Raw genomic sequence first — 20,916 nt, 5'->3', positions numbered from 1 at the left:
ATTATTTACAATAGCCAAGATATGGAAACAACCTAAGTGTCCATCAGTTGATTAATGGATAAAGAAACTGTGCCATATATATATATATATATGGTAATATTATTCAGCCATAAAAAAAAGAATGATTTTTTCCATTTGCAACAACATGGATAAACCTTGAGGGCTTTGTGCTGTATGAAAGATAGACAAATACCTTATGATCTCTCTTAAATATGGAACCTACAAGAACAACAAAAAAGAAGGTCACAGATACCAAAAAAACAGATTGGTGGTTGCCAGAGGTGGAGGAGGGGGGTTGGGAGAGTCCCATGAGGGAAGGTCAAAAGGTTGAAAAAAAAGTCAAAGCAGAGAATTACTCACACAAAAAAATCTTTTTTTTATCTTCATCTGACATATACAAAATACAATCATTTACTTATCTTGATATTGGCCCATGGCCTGCTCATTGGAGTTCTCCATAGCTTTTCTCATTTAAACTCTACCATAATGCATTGTCTTCTGTATTTTCTTAGTCTTGCACTCAGGCCAAAAATCTCCCTTTCTTCTACAACATCTAATCAGTAATAGAATATTGCTTAGATTGCTTCTACCTTCTAATTTCATACTCAGCCTCTCCTCTCTTTCTCCATTGCCTTACTCCTTTCCTTTCTTATCTGAGCTAAATGATCTGTTTCCAGGCTTGGTTCTCCAAATTCATCCTTGACCCTGCTGACAAAGGGAGCTCAGTATGAAAATCTCATGTGTAACAACTGCCCTTCCCTCAAGCTTAAAATCTTTCAATGGCTCATTCACTTCAGAATAAAGTGTGAGCTTTATACAGCTTTCAAGGTTCTCCCTGGTCTGGATTCTGCCTCTCTCTCCAGCATTATTCTATGCTGGCTGTCATATTATTCAAAGCACTCCAAAGCAAGATGGTGTCTCTTATTTCTGTACCTTTGTTCAAGTTGTACACTCCATCTAAAATACCCAGTTCAGCCTGTCTCCTTCCTCCAACTCTGTAAACTTGGGGGATCTTTTCTTATTTTTTGAGGCCTATACCAAGAATTATTTACTCTATAGAAAGTTCCATACTTCCTTCCTCTCAGGGTAGAACTTAATACTCCCTCTTCAGTGCCTTTAATCTACTCTATAGAATTCAACTGTAGCACCTAAAAGACTTCATTATTACTATATTTAATTGTCTTCCTCTAGTATACTAGGTGATGTTATCAATTTTGTTAGCAAGAAGCTAACAAAAATAAGTTAAATAATTATGTTTCATTTACATTTCAGAATATATATATATATATATATATATATATACACCATTTCTTTTGATAATTATAACATGCTACAAATGTAGACACTGCTTTATTTTAGTAGGTGGCCTACTAAAAGTAATATTTAGAAAGTATGTACTACCTAACTTAAATATCAATTTTCCAATATAAACAATGACATAAATTGACTTTATAAGTTTCAGGTTTCTTCAAATAGGTGAACTGAATCCACTAATATCTAATTTAGATTAATTTTATCATTACAGTCAGAATGAGAGCTGAGTCAGTGGTGTAATAGACACTTATGAGGTGGGTGGTGTGAATGGCAGAAGGCAGGTGAGCATTGGTAGTGACAGTGAAGAGTATGGAATTAAGAGAGCATGGCTTAACAGGTTGTGATGCAGGGAGGAAGCAGTTGCTTGAAAATAGTTACAACAGCAAGTGTAGGGGAACAAATCTGGATTTGGGGTTCAGGGGCCAGAATTAAACTCAGTAAGAATTATAAAATAATGAGACCTCTGACATCAGAGAAGTTAAGAGCCTAGTTATGGTATGTGAGGTTCAAAATATGCAGTTGGAGCCCGGCTGGGCGTGGCTCAGAGATTGAGCATCGACCTAGGATCTAGGCAATATAAGAATAATATAGACGCCCCACCCCTAAATCAAAATTTGGGCACAGGTGTAAGATTGAATAAAATCAGAAACAAAGCTAACATTAAGCTGAGCTACCAGGCTCATCAGCCCAGGTTACTTAAACTCCTCTAAGGTACCCTAAGCAGGCTGAACATTCACTTAGATGAAGAATGGGCCCAGTTCTATAAATTTAGTGGCAACAGAATATTAAAATTATAAAACTTAGGAACCTAGTAAAAAATCAAACTCTTACCCTCCTATAAAAGGCAGCTAGAAATACAAACTTAATAGTTATACTTCACTTTTCAATATGAAAGTTATTAGTAAACGTTATGAGTAAATCCATTATTAAAAACTAGACTTTATAGAGAATGTAACACAAATAATTTTTTTCCCATTTTACAAATTTGATTATAGATTAATTTTCTTAAAGTGTATGTTTTATACTGACACAAGAATGCATTTCCTTAATGTCAAGAAAACTAATATTTTATATAACTTTCTTAGATTGCCCCCAAAACCTTCTGGGTTCACAAATGTTTCATATATTATAAAAATGAATCCTTACTCTTTAAGTCCATCAAAGCATATGACAGTTTGTAAAACCTGGAGACTAAAATGCATTCAACCTCTTCTATGAGTTTTTGAAAATTGGTCAAAACTGGTCAAAATTGGTAATTTATCTAGAAATAACCATTAAAATAATTTTATACCAGAGTATGGTAATTCAGAACCAACACCTATTCTGCTTCTCATAATGGGTCTCAGAAAAGGCATGCAGTGCACCACTTCAGTACATAACATTTGTGACACACAAATCCTAGTATTGGAGATATTGCTGTTTCACATCCTTATTTGTGAAGAACCAAAATCAGCAAATCTCCAATTGGTTTAGCCAGATAAGTGGGATAGGATAAATGGGAAATGATTATTTTTAAGACTTTAAACTACTAAAATTATTATTTACCAAGCATTTTAGTGATAGTAAAAATAATGTCTTCTTTTATGGGGTATGATTCCTATCAAAATTTCTCTGAGGAACTGGTGAGCTGGTAAACAGCTGGGCTCTAATTTGCATAAGTTGCTGCTATGTACAGAATTTCTCTTCTATGAAGAGAGAAGACATTTTTTATTCAGACAATAAAATAGGGACAAGGAGGGCTGCTGTCATGGCCTCAGTTTCTGGATTGGCTTGGAGCCCAGCCAGAGGGCCTGGGACCCAACTCTAGAGGCGCTGTTTCTAGGAGAGATTTGTGAAACTATGGGAGCTGCAGCTCCTCTTTGGCACAGGGTTGGGGAAAAGCCCACTCTTCCCAGTTATCATTACACCAGGCTGATGAACAGGGGGGCATATGGATTATACTTAGTATAATTGGGCACTCTAAAATTAACTGGGGGCGGGGGTGCAAGGAAATTGTTCTGTTAAAGAGACAAGAGATATGGTATATCCAAATGCACTGACTGACCCTTGATTGGATCCTGTTCAAAAATATATGTATTTGTAAGAGACAGTTTGAAGTCAGTTGAGAAATTTTAAGAAAGTACGGGATATTAGATGCTATTAGGAATTACTGTTAATTTTGTTAGGTGAGAAAATGTTACTGTTAGAAGGGGAAATGGTATTGTGGTTATACAGAAAACTGCCCTTATTTTGAAAATGCATGCTGAAGTACTTAAGATAAAACTGTCATGCTGTGTGTAACTTACTTCTAACTTGTTCTGCAAACGCGCGCGCGTGCACACACAATACAAACACAGCACAGCGTGCCCTGCTGAGTCTACCTGATAGTATTTAGGGGCTTGTTGTATCCTTATTTCCATGTTTGAAATTTTCCACAAGTTTTATTTAAATTAACTGCCAAAGGTTGCTTATATTTTCTAAAAAGTGTGACAAGCTCTTTAAATTAGACATGAAAATATATTAAAATACCTAATTTAATCCCTGAAGCTCCTGAGTCTCTACATATATGTACATATAGATGCATATTTCCTTTTGGTGAGTACTCGTTATGTGCTTTTTAAACCCTTAAAGCCAGAAATCGTAATGTATCGTAAACATTAGTATATTAATATTTTACAAAAACAATGGTAATTACCTTGATCTGTATAGATGAATTATAACCCATACATCTTTGTCTGCATTTGTGACTTCATTCACATACTGATTTCCAGAAATTTCTCTCAACTCCCCAAATTTTTGTTTTTTCTTAAGAGCTTTCCATTCCTGTAACCGCTTTTCTCTAATTAAAAAATGAAATACAATTACCTAAGAAATCTGTTATATTCATAAGGTCATTCTCATGCACTGTGACAATTTAGGGCAATGAATGTAAAGCTAGGATATGTCAAACACTTTAAAACATGATAGAATAGCCCTAGCTGGTTTACTCAGTGGTTAGAGTGTTGGCCCATGGACCAAGGGGCCAAGGGGACCAAGGGATCAATTCCCAGACAAAGGCATGTACCTGGTTGCAGGATCTCTGCCCTGGTTGGGGCGAATGTGGGAGGCAGCCTCTCTCAGATCAATGTTTCTTTCTCCCTCCCTCCCTCCCTCCCTCTCTCCTCCCCCATTTCCCTCCCTTCCACTCTCTAAAAATCAATGGAAAAATTATCCTCGAGTAAAGGTTAACAACAACAAAATGACAGAATAACTATTAATGGTATTACAATGCCAATTTCTCTGTTTATATGGGAATTTGTGTTACGGGTCTTGCAAGTAAAATGTTAGCTACTGACTGTTATTTTTATTTAAGACTAGGTCTTAATCATAGCTATAGAGAGTTTATTTAGGCACCGAACCAACAAATTCTTATATACAGGTTAAATACTTATTAAGAGAGAATATATAATAATCATAATAATGGTATTATTATTCTAACATTTATAGAGTGCTTATTATGTTACCAGGCACTGCTCTAAGGGCATTGCATAAACTAACCCTTGCAAAAACTTTATAAAGTTAATACTATTATTATCCCCATTACATGCTCTTAACTATCATGCTAAGCTGACCTTCAGTCCAAAGCCTTTGTGAATATGTATAATTACTTGTTATAAAATTTATTGCAGGTAGAGAGAGGTGATAGAGAAGAACGCCGAGTGCAAATTCTAAGGTCAGACTAAACTGGGTTTAAATACCGTTCCCACTTACCAGCAGCATGAACTTGGGCAAGTTATTTGATCTCTCTAAGTTTCAGTTTCCCCAACTGCAATGGAAATAATACTAATACCTACTTGCATGGGATTGTTGGGAATTAAATGAAATAATAGAGGGAAATTTCTTAGGATGGTACCTAGCACACAGTGAGCATTCCATGTTACCTAGTATTCATCCACAGGGAGCCTTAAAACTTTCCTAAAACTCTCAAAACTTACGTACTCTGATTCAGCTGTTGAACGCTTGGATCCATGAAGCAGATCCAAATGGTTTCTGATGCATGTGCAAGTTTCTTAAAAGTTACTGATTCAATATCTCTAGGTTATCTTGGGAATACTTACTTCCCTTCTTTCTGTGTTTTAACTATATTTTCTGTATTCTTGATGCTCTGGCATCTGGGGTCTTGCTGATCCTGGACAGGCTGCCCCTCCAAATTCCAAAAGATAGCAACCTCTTTCTGGAGAGCAAATTTCTCAAATGCAAACCAACCAGTCCAGAGCCCAATCCCTCAATCACCTCTGAGCCACTGTCCCTCTGCCCTATTTATCCCTGGGCCAGGTACCAAACAACTAGAGACAGCCACTGTAGCCCCCAGCCGGCCAAAATTACTTAAACTAGCCAGTCCTAAATCTGCTTAGCTATCTTTTCAATAGCAATTATCCCCTGATCTGTTGGCTTTACTATACCTGAATAAATACAGAATCCTGGGTATATTTTAAAACACTCTGTTCTTATTTCACAAATTAGAAGCATGTCAGGTAAAGCCACTCTACATAAGAAGTGATCCAAGCAGAATGAAGCCTAGAGGAGAAAGCCAAGGACAACAATCCACGTCTAGGGCCCTCCCACAATTCTCAAACTGAAGTCCTGTTTTCCCTCTACTCACCCACATATTCAGAAGCTAGCTACTCCAAAGATCTTTTGGGAGCTGAATTTTGTTTGCATTGAGTATTTAACATCAAATTCCTCAATTCGATCTCACTGGCTTAATCTCTTTCAAAAATTTCAGAAAGTTTTTGTTCCCACAGCGGCACCATGCCCTCCTTAGCGGTGCGACCATCAGCTCCCCTCCTTCCTCACTGTTCTCTGCAACTTCAGTGCAATTGGCAGCGAGACAGAAAGGCCTGGGTTGTTTTGCCACCAGGAAGTGACTTAGTGCTTCGCAGCCTGCATTTTACACCCAACAATCACACCAGTTGGGACTCAGTTGCATAAGCAGAAAGCCCTCTAGCTATTTTAAGCAGCAAGAAGCTTAATCTGTGAAATTAAGTGCTTTACAAACTCAGTGGAAAGAAGGAGGCTCTAAACTTGGCTACCAGAAGGGCTCCCTGAACAACACCACAAAGTTGGCCTGCCGAGGGAACAAGCTCTCTGCTACAATCCAGAAACTTGGGAAATATGGGGCTACTGTTCCAACTGTGCCCTGGAATCAAACTCTCTGGGGATCAGAAAACTGCTGTAACAACTGTTCTCTCTAGGAACCTATTTCCTTAGCAGTTACTGGCAGAAAATTGCAAAAGACACATCTGATTAAGGACTATTATCCTTAATTTAGGAAAACTCTAAAAATACAACAACAAGAAAAAAAATCTGACTTAAAAATGGGCCAAAGAGATAACAGATACCTCACAAAAGAAGATATACAGATGACAAATAAGCATATGAAAGGATGCTCCACATCTATGTCTTCAGGAAAATGCAAATTAAAACAACAAGAGGCCACTACACACCTAACAGAATGGACAAAATCTGGAACACTGACACCACCAAACACCAGACAGGATGCGAAGCAACAAGAACTCTCATTCATTGGTGGTACGAATGCAAAATGGTACAGCTTTTGGAAGACAGTTTGAACATTTCTTATAAAACTGAACACACTCTTACCATATGATTCAGCTATTGTGCTTCTTAGTAGAAGGGAGTTGAAAATTTATGTCCACATAAAAACCTGCTCACAGATGTTTATAACAGCATTATTCATCACTGCCAAAACTTAGAAGTAACCAAGATATCCTTCAGTAGGTAAATGATAAATAAATTGTGGTACATCCAATAATGGAATATTACTCAATGTTAAAAAGGAATGACCTTTCCATGAAAAGACATCAAGGAAACTTAAATGCATGTTGTGAAAGAATGAAAGAAGCCAACCTGAGAAGGCTACTGTATGATCCCAACTATATAAAACAATCAGGAAAAAGCAAAACTATGGAGATACTAAAAAGATCAGTGGTTGCCAGGGATTGGCAACAGGGAGGGATGAATAGGCAAAGCGCAGAGGATATTCAGGGCACTGAAAATACTTTCTATGATGCATAATGATGGATACATGTTATCATGCATTTTCCCAAACCCATAGAATGTACACCAAGAATGAAGTGTAATGTACACTATCAACTTTGGGTGATTATGATATATTGATGTAGGTTCATCAATTATAACCAATATATCACTCTTGCAGGGGATGTTGATAATGGAGGCCACTTGCTATATATGTGGGGGGAAAGTATCCTGGAAATCTCTATACCTTTCATTCAATTTTGCTATGAATCTAAAACTGCTTTTAAAAAAAAAAGTCTTGAAAATATTTTTGTTGCTGTTTTGTTTTGGCTTTAAATGGAAAATTTGCTTTAAATCAGCACTATCAAGGTAACTACAGAAGTTTATCTTAAGATCAAGTCAAATTTTGAAAGGCTACAGGTTCCTTTTTCCTTAGGTCAAAAGTGACAGCAGATATGGAAATAATGCCATAATTTAGTGGCAGAATTGGACTTTTGATGTGGAATATACAAGTGAAATAACTTCTATGTATAGTGCTACTCTTTAATCTCTGTGGCAGAGACTGGTCAGTGACCATCAATCAGCAAAGCTTCCTCTTGCAGAGGTCTTGGGAAGATTACATTTGCCAGCTTCCATTGCAGTCAGATTAGGGCCATGAGACAGGATTATGCCCAATACCACACAAGTGAAAGTGCATGTGTATTTCTATAACCCCTCCCTGAAATGTCCCACGCTACCCTTCACACTGTCTCCCTAGTCCACAAGGCCAGAAGTAAAGGATTCTGAGATGATGTCACTACTAAAGAAAAGAGCCCAGATACTTAGCCATCACCTGGAGGAGAGCTGCTCAGGACAATTGTTGGACAAACATCATCTGTGAGTGAGGAAGTTTCCTCTGTGAAACCACTGAGATTTTGTAGTTGTTATAGCAGTTAGCATTATCTTAAGTTCTGTTGACATAAATGATTATATCAGTAGGTTTGCTACCATTAAATAATCCTTGCATTCCTTGAATAAACCCTAATTAGTCACTACCTATGATTATTTTAATATATTCTTTTATTTGCTAATGCTCTTTTGAAGATTTTTGCAACTATGTGTCAAAAGTGATACTGGTTTAAAGCAATGTTTTCAAGTTGAGGCATGTGGACATCCTGTATGAATACTACTTGGGTATGGCAGGTTCCATACATGGGCATATTCCTGAGACCCAACCCAAACTTACTGAATATTACTATTGGTGCTGGACTCAGGAATATAAGCTTAACATTTTAAGCTTTATGTTATGGGTAGTTATTAATATAAATAAAACTAAAGAGACCCCAGATATATGCATCTTCTGTCAATAATTTCTATTCATGGCCTATCTTCTTTCTTCTCTATCCCCATCGACTCCTTATCTCAAGGGCCATTCTGAAGCAAATATATCATTATCATTTCATCTATAAATATTTCATTATATATCTCTAAAAGATACTTTAAATTTTTAATTCACATGGCATAATCACATCTAAAACAATAATTCCTTAATATATTCAGGTATTACACAAATAATCCTATTCTCTCCATTTAAAAACTTTTATGTGGTAAAATATACAAAACATAAAATTTACCATGTTGGACGCAGACAATAGTATGGGAAAGGCCTGGGGGGGGGGGAGATGCAGGGTGGAGAAGATCAATGGGGGGAAAAAGGGGAACATCTATAATGCTTTCAACAATAAACATAAATTTTTAAAAATTTAGCATGTTAACCATTTTTTATAACACTTCATTACATTTTTTGGGGTGACTATGGTTAATATGAACATATAGATTTCAGGTGTGGGTTTCTATATTACAAGATCTGTATTCGCTCTGTGTGCCACCACCCAAAGTCGTATCTCCTCCCGTCACCATATATTAAGACCCCCTTCACCCCCTACTCCCTTCTCTCTGGCAACCACCACACTGCTGTCTGTGTCCATGAGTTTCAGTTTTATATCCTGCATATGAGTAAAATCATACGGTTCTTAGCTTTTGCTGACTGACTTATTTCGCTCAGCATATTCTCAGGGTCCATCCATGTTGTTGCAAATGGCAGTTTCATACTCTCTTGTGGCTGAGTAGGGTTCCACTGAGTACATGTCCCACATCTTCTCTATCCAGTCCTCTATCGCAGGACACTTTGGTTGTCTCCATGTCTTGGCCACTGTGAATTATGCTGCAGTGAACATAGGGGTGCATATATCTTTGCGAATACATGTTTTTGAGTTTTTCGGGCATGTGCCCAGGAGAGGGATTGCTGAGTTATATGGTAACTCTTCTCAATTTTTTGAGGAGACTCCAGACTGCTTTCCACAGTGGCTGTACCAGTCCACATTCCCACCACAGTGAGGGAGGCCCCCTTTCCCCCACAGCCTCTCCAGCACCTGTTATTACCTGTCTTGTTGACAGCAGCCACTCTAACAGGTGTGAGGTGGTCTCTCATTGTAGTTTTGATTTGCATTTCCCTAATTGCTACAGAGGTTGAACATCTTTTCATATATCTATTGGCTGTTCGTATGCCTTCTTGGGAGAGGTCCATGTTAACCATTTTTAAGCATGTAGTTCAGTGGCATTAAGTACTGTCTCCATTTTTAAAAATTTGTTTATTCAAATGAGGATCCAATTAGATTTATACAAGTGGTTATCATATCTCTTAAATCTCATTTAATCCAGATTCTTTTCCATCTATTTTTACCCCTAGCAATTTCTTTGTTGATGAAAACTAGAGTGCTTGTTCAAAATTCCTCACAGCCTAAATTTTGCTGATTACATTATCATGAAGTCAATTCACACAAGAAACCTAAGTAACAATGCTAGGTGATTATTTTGGCTAACCAACTTAAGAACTGTGAGCCCATTATATCCTGTCGGTACTAGCCTTGTCTATTGTGATAATAAAATTATGTTATCAATAACTATGTTATATGCAATAACTTAATAAGCATTCCATCTTTATAAAAATATAGGGATTATCTGTGCTTTGAAAGTAGAGAAAAATCAGCTATAGAACAAATTTTAGGAAGCAGGCTATCTTTCCAATTATGCATTTCTATCTCTTATTGAGTAGATTTTGAAATTGTATTTCCATTAAAAAAATCTAATTTTTAAATGATATATGATCATATATCAAATACTCTCCTGTGTCTGGCTCCTTTCACTCAGTATAATGTTGTTGTTGTTTTTAAATTAAATTTTTTTCCATCACCATTTATTCCCTCATACCCTCTTTCACCTCCACTCATCCTCTCCCCCAGCAATCACCACGTTGTTGTCCTGGCCCACTGAGTTCTTTTCACTAGCTATTGTGTGTATCAGTAGTTTGTTTACTATTCTACAAAATAGTATTCTATTTCATGAATGTACTACAACTTGTTTATTCATTTACCTCATAGTCATTTACCATATTGATGGAGTTCTGTATTGTTTACAGTTTCTGGGTATTATGAAAATTCACATACAAATCTTTGTATTGACATATATCTTCAGTTCTCTCAAGGGAAATATCCAGGAGCTTACACTGCTGGGTTACATGTTAAATGCATATGTAACTTTATAAGAGATTGCTGAACTATTTTCCAAAGTGGTCATATGAGAGTTCCAGTTCTTCCACAATCTTCAGTTTTTAATTGTAATTTAATTCTTATACAATAAAATTCAACTGTGTAAAGTATACAATTCGGTGATTTTGAAAATATTCACAAAGTTGTGCATATATCACCACTATCTAATTCCAGAATATTTTTATTGCCCCAAAAGTAACCCCATATCCATTAGCAGTTTCTCCCTGCTTCCCTTCCCAGGCCATGACAATTAATCTGTTTTCTGTCTGTGGATATCTTACCCTGGACATTTCATATAAATAGAATCATATAAAATATGACCTTTTGTCACTGGTTTCTTTCACTTGGCATATTATTTTCAAGGTTCAATCCTGTGGCAGCATGCATCAGAACATCATGCCTTTTCATGGCTGAAAAAAATTCCATTGTAGGGATGTACCACATGTTGTTTATTCACTCACCAGCTGATGGACATTCAAGTTCCTTGTACTTTTTGGCTACTGTGATAATGTTACTATGAACATTCATGTACATGTTTGTATTTTCAGTTCTCTTGGACACACACGCACACATATGAATTGCTGGATTATATGGTAATTATACGCTTAACATTTAAGGAAATTGCCGACTGTTGTTCAAAGCAGTGTACCATTTCGCATCCCCACCAGCAATGTGTGAGGGCTCCAATTTCTCCACGTGCGTTTGTTACTGCCTGTCTTTTTCATTACAACCACCCCAGTGGGAGGGAAGTGGCATCTCACTGTGGTTTTGATTTGCATTCCTTAATGACCAATGATGTTGGTCATCTTTCCATGTGCTTATTTTCCCTTTGTATACCTTCTTTGGAGAAATTTCTACTCAAATTATTTAGCACTTCTTTACTTGCTGGCACCATAAGATGCTCAAGACTCATATTGTACTTTCTCAACTCGCGATATGGAATAAAGCAGTTTTCCAAGGAACACTGGTTCCATTTTTATGAGTGCTAAGTGTGCTCACTGTTACTTGACTAATGCTGCTTCTAGTCCAATTCACTGTTTTTTGTGTTAAAACAACCTTGCATTCCTAGGACCAGTCCTACTAGTTCAGGGTTTATTGTTCTTTTTTCAACATTGCTAGACTTAACTTGCTAATATATATATTTTTAAACTTGTGCCTACATTCATTAGAGATATTTTTATATAGCATACCATTTTTATAATTTCTTTGTCTGGTTTTAGCATCAAGATAAGTTGGGTAATATATGCACTTATTCTAATTTCTGAGAGAATTTATCACTGGCAATTAATTATTAAATGATAGAAACCATTGACAGACATCATGCTAAAAGGAAAGTCATGGCTCTCTTTTTATTGGCCATTCACTGATATTTTCCATTTTACTCATATGTCACTTGATAAAGTTCTGTGGTATATTATTGGATAGTTTTTAATTTATGCAAAGGCAAAAAAAAATCAGGTAAAAATTTCACCTTATATGAGTTAGTTCTAAAATCTTATTTAAAAATTGGTTGTTATTTTTAATCAATTCTATAGACAAAATAGGGCTTTATCTTAGTGTCATTCTTACAATACTTCGTTCCAAAACTCATAAATTATCCCAATGGGTCACTGTACCTATATGTTTCAATAGCTCTCATATCTTCATCATCAAATTCATCTTCAGCTTCCTTCAACTGTGCAAGAGTCATCTTTTCATATGGTTTAACTAAAAATAAATTGTAGACAACTGAATTGTTTAAAAATTAATTTTTCTTTATAGTCACATCTAGAAAAAAATGAAATATTAGCTAAATGGAGATCAAGGCTATCTTTTTTAATGTTGCAGTGTCTGTAATATATAAAGCTATTTTGTGGTTAACTGCATCAGGTTTGTATGAAGTGTTATTACTCCCTCAGAGTTCACAGAACTACCAGGCTACATATAAAAGTAGGGGTAAAAATAAATTAGCCCTGGTGTGTCTCAGTGGTTGGAGCATCTCCCGAGCACCGAAGGGTCGCAGGTTCGATTACCGGTCAAGGGCACATACCTGGGTTTTGAGTTTGCTCCCTACCCCAGGTTCGGGCGCATGCAGTAAGCAACCAGTCAACGTGTCTCCCTCACATCTATGTTTCTCTCTCTCTCCCTGCCCCCCCCATTCCACTCTCTCTGAAAAGCAATAAAAAAGATATCCTCATGTTAGGATTAATAATAATAAATAAATTAATTAATTAATTAATTAGAACCCCAAATTTTAGATTTCCCTAAGTACCAGGAAATCTTGACAAATAATACATACTATATAGAATGATCAAAATAGAAGGTAATCACAAGATAGAGAAATATGGTAGAGAGAAAAAAAAAAGAAAAAAAAAGCTCACTAGGTTAGGTACCAGGACATTTCAGCTTTGTTATTAACTAACATCAATTTCAACACATGAATTAGGAATTTAAGGTATCAGCAAAAGTATGGGTGGGGCATATTAAATGACTTCCAGTGCCCTCCCTCCCTTTAAGTTCATGAAATAAACTATAACTGTAATAACTGTATTATCCCCTTCATCCAGCCCACCAAACACAAAACTATACCCATTGCTTCTTTCTGCAAACGTAAAACCATTTCTTCAATTTCATCTTTTGGCTCTTCTTTTGGAGGCAGAATGCCAAAATCTCTTAAAATTTCATTCCATTCTGTATCTTCATTTGGATCCTATATAAAAATAGAAAATCTGTTAACATAGTTGTGTATTTTATAATGTGTAAAATTGATATGTAGCATTTCCAACTATGCAATGAACTCTACAGATAACTATACAATTAGTTTCAAAGAATGAAACAAAGTGGTCTACCTTTTCCCCATTTCCCAGAACTAATGGGACTATATATTTGATAAACAGGATACATTCTTTACCCTCAAAATTACACTGAGATGTTTAATAAAAAAACAATTTAGAACACATATGAAATATTAATGAAGTAAACTCAAAAGTTATGGAATATTCTCTGATGAACATAGTAGGCAAAACCAATTCACAACATGCACACACACAGTTTTGTTTCTATTTTTATATATACAGTCAAGGCCTCCAGGTGAACTTGCTTATCTTTTCAGCTGTATAGCTTCATAGGACCCGTACTCCCAGGTTAAATCTTAGAAGAGCTCTACACTGGGGTGCATTCTCCTTGGATCAACTGCCAATTCTGGAAGAGGCCAAGAGGCTGAGAAATTTAATAAAGGCCCACGAATGTGAGCACAGTGACCAAAGACAGAAATCACTAAGGAAACAGTAACTAGGGGAAAAACTTCTAAATAACCCTTGGGTCAAAGAAGAAACCACAATGGAAATTTTAAAACATTAGGAATTGAATGAAAAATGAAGCCACATATCAAACATATGTGAGTTGTAACTAAACAGTTCATAAAAGGAATTTTATACCCTTAACTTGACATACAAAAAATGAAAAAGGCTTCAAAATTAAGATAAATCCTCCAACCTAAAAAATTGGAAAAATTACATCAAAATTAGCCAAAGGCAGAGATAAGGAAATAATAAAGGTGAAAGAAGAATTGATAAAATGAAAAATGAATATATAACAGAGAAGATTAAAAAGCTAAAAATTGGTTCTTAGAGAAGACTAATGAAATTGATAAACATTTGCCAAGGCTGATTAAAAAAAGTGAGAAGGCACAAATAACAAATATTATAAATGAAAAAGGGAAACTCTTGACAGGTAATACAAATATTTAAAAAGTGGTTTGTCTCTATTGTATTTTTTAAAATATATCTTTATTGATATCAGAGAGAGGGAGGGAGAGGGAGAGAGATAGAAACATCAGTGATGAGAGAGAGAGTAATTGATCGGCCGCCTCCTGCACACCCCCGACTGGGGATCAAGCCCACAACCCAGGCATGTGCCCTGACCTGGAATCAAACCTCGATCTCCTGGATCTTAAGCCAACACTCAACCACTGAGCCACGCCCGGCTGGGATCAACTGTATTTTGCTCATCTTTTTTTCTCTTTAAGGTGGAAGCTTAGATCATTGACTATAAGCCTTTCTTTTCTAATATAACCCTTTACAGCTACAAATTTCCCTTTAACAAATTCTTTAGTTGCATCCTACACATTTTAGTATGTTTATTTTTATCATTCAATTAAAATATTTCTCATCTCACTTGTGATTTTTTTACTGAATTTGTATTATTTGGAAGGATACTATTCAATTTTCAAATAATCTGAGCTTTTCTAATTTAATTCTGCTTGTCAGAGAATATACTTTTGTAAGATTTCATTTTTTTAAAAGGTATTGGCTTGTTTTATGACCCATCATATGGTATATTTTAGTGAATGCTTGACAGAATGTGTATTCTGCCACTGATGGATATATTTCTCTACAAATCAGTGAATGGTTGACAGATTTGTTCATATCTTCCATTTTGTCAGTAATTTTTGTACCTTATTGTTCTATCAGTTATTAGAAGGGTGTTAAAATCTCAAGTTATGATTGTGACTTTGCCTACTTCTTCCTTAAATTCTGTCAGTTTTTGCTTTATGTATTCGAAGCTTTGTTATTATGCAAATACAGTTATATATGTGATAGCTGCCTGATGAATTTCTCCTTCTATTATTGTTTCTTTTCATTTCTAGTAGTAATCCTCATCTTGATGTCTATTTCATTTGGTACTAATATAATTTTTCTCTAGCTTATTCCTGTTTAAATAAAGTTGTTTTCAATCCTCTTATTATCAACCCATCTGTGTCTTTGCATTTAAAGTGTGTCTCTCTTTTAACAATCATATATAGTTGCACCTTGCCCTGTTGTCTATTCTGATAGTCTCTACTTTTTAATTGAATTGTTAGTCCATTACACTTAATGTAATTATTAATATTGGACTTAGAGCTACTTCTTTCTGTTTTTTATTAGTCTCATTTACTTTTTTCCCCTTCTGTTTCTTTCTTGCCTTCTTTTGGTTATTTTTTAGAATTTTATATTTTGCAACTAGCTTTTCAGGTATACATCTTTGCATTACTGTTTTAATACTTCTCCTAAAATTAGAATTGGTATCTTTAACTTATTACTGTCTACTTAGATTTAATATTGTACTATTTTACATAAAATATGGGAATCTTGTCCAGTATATAGTCATGTGTTACTTAACAACATGGATATGCTCTGAGGAATGTGTCAGGCAACTTCATTGTTGTTCAAACATCATAGAGTGCACTTACACAAATTTAGATGGTCTAGCCTACTACACAGCTAACTACAGGTACAGCCTATTGCTACTATGCCACTAACCTATAAGGCATATTACTGTACTGAATACTGTAAGCAACTGTAAAACATTGGTAGTACTTGTGTATCTAAACATAGAAAAGTATGTAAAATATGGTATAAAATGTTAAAAAGTGGTACACCTGTATATGGAATTTACAAGGAATGGAGCTTTCAGGACTAGAAGTTGCTCTGAGTGAATCAGTGAGTGAGTGGTGAGTGAATGTGAAGGCCTAGAACATTGCTAAACACTACTGTAGATTTTATAAATATTGTTCCACAAGCCCACCCCATTGCTTCCTTCCAATAGGGTCAGAAATAGGACACTGAAGCTGTCAGTGCTGCTCTGTGATCAGGAATGTGGGCTGGCCTGATTGGAAATACTGAGGAGAAACTGGCTGGGATCACCATAATAGTGACTGTCAGGAGGGAGTGAATGGTGACTAAGGAAGAGTAGAAATAAGAAATCAAGAAGGAGAGATAAGGGAACGTAGGGGATTGTCATGGCAATGTAGTTTTGGCTACTGCATGTTGGAGAAGTGGTCAGATTAATGAATTTTGTGCTTGTTAAAAAAAAAAGAGTATATTTAACATGGAGAGGGTGTAGAACTGAGGACTCAATAGTTTGACTTTGGAAATTTGTTTTTGGTTCTATTAACCCTATCTAGCAAAAAGTGCATTCTCTGGCATTGAGTTGATGGAAGAAATAAAACTCATGCTTTACATCAGTACAACCTGAAAATATTTCCAAAGTGTAGGAACAGGCCAGCTCCACACTACCACAGACACTCTGTACTAAAGTAGCAGTGGCACTTAATACTTACGATGGCTCCTGTGGACCTGTGTCCTTGTACAGGACTTTAGTTCCTCAACAAAGAATTTATAGCAGTGAGCCCTAGACGGTTTGGCTCACTGGTCAGAGCACTGACCCTCGAACTGAAGGGTCCCAGGCTCTATTCCAGCCAAGGGAACATACCTCAGTTGCAGGCTCCATCCTGGGGCCCTGGTTGGGGCCAGCGCCGGAGGCAACCAATCGATGTGTCTCTCTCACATATGTTTCTTTCCCTTTCTCTCTCTTCCCCCCCCTTCCACTCTCTCTGAAGAACAATGAAAAAATATACTCGGGTGCGGATTAAACAAAAAAGGATTTCTAGCAGAGTACTCTGAAGACCATCAAGTGAGATCTGAGAGCACTGTAGCATCCTCAGAATACGTAGCCCTGGAGGGAGAGCCTCCTCTGTGCTGAAACAGGTCAGTAGCTGATTGGGATGTAGTCTGTGCACTCAAAATTGGACTGCTGTGAGAGGAAAACTATTGCCAAATTCCCAGATATTGTTCCCATCAGAGAAAAAAATTCCTCCTGAACCGCATACCTTTCCATTTCTTACAGGGAATTCAGTTCCATTATAATCTTATGGGACCACCGTCATTTATGCAGTCCATTATTAACCCAAAAAGTCATTGCAGCTTGTGGCTATATTTGTCCTTTTGTGACTGGCTTATTTCATTTTACATAGTGTTTTCAAGATCATCCATGTTGAAGCATGTATCAGAATTCCTTCTGTTTTAAGGCTGAATAATATTCCATTGTATGTTCACACCAGTTTGTTTCTTTGGTCATTCAATGATGGACATTTGTGTTGTTTCCACCTTTTAGCTAATGTGAAAAATGCTGCTATGAACATATGTGTACAAATATCTTTTTGAGTTCCTGCTTTCAATTCTTTTGAGAATATACCTAGGAGTGGAATTGCTGGATCACATAATAATTCTATGTATAATTTTTAAAGGAACTGCCCAATGTCTTCCAGAGCAGTTGCACCATTTTACAATCCTACCAGTAATGCACGCGGGTTCCAATTCCTCCATATTCTCACCAACGCTTATCATTTTGTTTTTAATAATAGTTTTCCTAATGGGTGTGGTCTCTCACTGTGGTTTTGATTTACCCTTCTCTAATGATTAAAGATGCTGAGCATCTTTTTATGCGTATATTGGCCATTTTATATCTTCTTCGGAGAGACATCTATTCAAGTTCTTTGCCCATTTTATATTTTATTTTTAAATTAAAACTTAATTTTTTAGGGCACTTTTAGGTTCACAGTAAAATTGAGGGGCAGGACAGAGATTTCCCAAATACCTTCTGTCCCCACAAATGCATAGCCTCTCCCATTATCAACATCCACCACCAGAGTGATACCTTTGTTTAAACAAATTCTTCATTTAAAGCCAAAATAAAACAGCAGCAATTTTTATTAGGACTTTATTTTTTAAGCAGTTTTATATTCACAGCAAAACTGAAGGGAAGGTATAAGATTGTCAATGTGTCCTGCTCGCACACATGCACAGCCTCCCCCATTATCAACATCTTCTACCAGAATGACATGTTTGTTACAACTGATGAACCTACATTGACACATCATAATCACCCAAAGTCCTGGTGTACATTCTATGGTGTTAGGATAAAAATGCATGATGGCACATGTCCATCACTGTGATATAACAGTGTCTTTAGTGCCTTAAAAATCCTCTGTGCTTCACCTATTCATCCCTTCATTTCCCAATGAAAACCACTGAGCTTACTGTCGCCACAGTTTTGCCTTTTCCAGAATGGCACATAGTTGGGATCATCCAGTATGCACCGTTCTCAGATTGGCTTCTTTCACTTAGTAACGTGCAGCTGTTTCCTCCATGTCTTTTCACGGCTTGATCATTTCTTTTTAGTGCTGAATAACATTCCAGTATCTGGATGTACCACAGTCGGGTTTATCCATTCACTACTGAAGGACATATTAGTTGCTTCCAAGTTTTGGCAATGGTGAGTAAAACTGCTATAAACATCTGTGTGCAGGTTTTTTTGTGGATATTGTTTTCAATTCCTTTGGTTAATACCAAGGAATGTGATTGTTAGATCAAATGGTAAGAATGTTAAGTTTTATAAGAAACATCCAAACTGTCTTCCAAAGTCTGTACCATTTTGTATTCCCACCAGCAATGAATGAGAGTTCCTATTGCTTCCACATTCTCACTAGCACTTGGTATTGTCAGTGTTCCAGGTTTTGGCCATTTTAATAGGTGTGTAGTGGTCTTTGTTGTTTTAATTTGCATTTCCCTGATGACACAGATGTGAAGCATTTTTTTATACACTTATTTTTAATTGGTTTATCTTTTTGATGTTGAACATTAGGAGTTCTTATATATTCTGGATATTAATATTTTATCAAATACATATTTTGAAAATATATTCTCCCACTTTGTGGTTTGCATTTTCATTCTATCGGTAATATCTTTTGATGCCATAAAAGTTTAAATTTTGATGAAGTCTAATTTATCTATTTTTTTAATTCCGTTGCCTGTGTTTTTGGTGTCATATCCAAGAAATTATTGCCAATCTAATGTCACGGCAATTTCCCCAACATTTTCTTCTAAGTGTCTTGTAGTTTTAGTTCTCACTTCTAGGTCTTTGATTCTTTTTCAGTTAATATTTGCTTATAATTTGAGTTAGGAGTCCAGCTTCATTCTTCTGCATGTGGATACATCGTTTTCCCAGCACCATCTGTCAAAGAGACTATCCTTTCACAGAAATGGTCTTGGCACCCACTCTTACTGAAAATCATTTGACTGGATATGTGAAGGCTTCTTCCTGGGCAGTCTGTGCTATCCCATTGGTCGGCATGTCTTTCTGCCAGTACCACACTGTTTTGATTACTGTAACTATGTAGTATATTTTGAAATCAGAGAGTGTGTGTCCTCCATCTTTGTTCATTTCTTCAAGACTGTTCTATTTTGGTTTTCTTAAGATTTCATACAAATTTTAGGATGGGTTTTTCTAGTTGTACAAAAAATATCATTGGTATTTTGATAGGGATTACACTGAATCTGCAGATTGCTTTGGGAAGTTTTGACATCTTAACAATATTAAGTCTTCCAATCTACAACAGTGTGATGTTTCTCTACTTATTTACGTCTTCTTTAATCTCTTTCAGCAACGTTTTGTAGTGCTCAGTGTACAAGTCGTTTGCCGCCTTGGTTACTTTATTCCTAAGTATTTCATTCTTTTTGATGTGATCATACATGGAACTGTTTTCTTCATTTCCTTTCCGGTTTCTCACTACAGTGTACAGAAATGTCTTCATACACTGGATTAAATATATTTGCTAGGAATTTATAATCTACACAAAAGGACTATTGATATGTAGTTTATGTTTAACATATCCTAATAAATTACACAGTACATATGAATACTAAAATTAAATAGGTAAAACAAGAAAAATCACAGTGGTTTTAATTTGGGGAGCAGGTGGGAAGAAGCTGTTTCTCTAAGTCGGAAAGGGAGAATTTTACTCTGATAAAGAAACAAAAGCACAGGCATCTGGTTCATAAGGAAGCTTTAGACCGAGGGGAGCAGACTTCTGAAGGTTAAACAGAAGTGTAGCAGAGCTTTTGCGATCAGGCAGGAGAAGCTGCACGGACAGCTCGGTCTTTCTCAAGATAGATGCAACTAGGGTTTTCGTCCTGACTGTTTTTTAAGGTAGCGGGGCCAACTACTTAAATCGAATTACACTTGGGCTAAAGTTGCTGGTTTCTTTCTTAGTAAGATTTCCAAGATCCAGGTGTGAAACACAATCCCAAACAACTGACCTCCGGCGACCAACCTCGAAAACCACCGCGCTCTCCTAGAGGCCACGTGGACTCCTCTCAGCTCCTGAGACCACGCAACGTTTCGCTCTCACCAGAAACTG

At 36.4% G+C, this 20,916-nt stretch overlaps 1 protein-coding gene across 1 annotated transcript in view; it reads right to left on the bottom strand.

Moving 5' to 3' along the window:
• The window catches only part of PDCL2 (phosducin like 2), a 28,866-nt gene that overhangs the window by 7,406 nt on the left and 544 nt on the right, over positions 1 to 20,916 (bottom strand). The window contains exons 2-5 of the mRNA XM_087828012.1: positions 20,140 to 20,285; positions 13,488 to 13,608; positions 12,536 to 12,626; positions 3,989 to 4,132 (exon numbers count right to left, since the gene is read on the bottom strand). Coding sequence (XP_087684138.1) covers positions 3,989 to 4,132; positions 12,536 to 12,626; positions 13,488 to 13,608; positions 20,140 to 20,285 — 502 coding nt within the window. The remainder of the gene's footprint in view (positions 1 to 3,988; positions 4,133 to 12,535; positions 12,627 to 13,487; positions 13,609 to 20,139; positions 20,286 to 20,916) is intronic.

Source organism: Miniopterus natalensis, chromosome 1, assembly GCF_054644295.1.
Source record: "Miniopterus natalensis isolate mMinNat1 chromosome 1, mMinNat1.hap1, whole genome shotgun sequence".
Taxonomy (NCBI): Eukaryota; Metazoa; Chordata; class Mammalia; order Chiroptera; family Miniopteridae; genus Miniopterus; species Miniopterus natalensis.
Note: the sequence above shows the minus strand (reverse complement) of the source record. Positions and strands in the feature narration are given on the sequence as shown.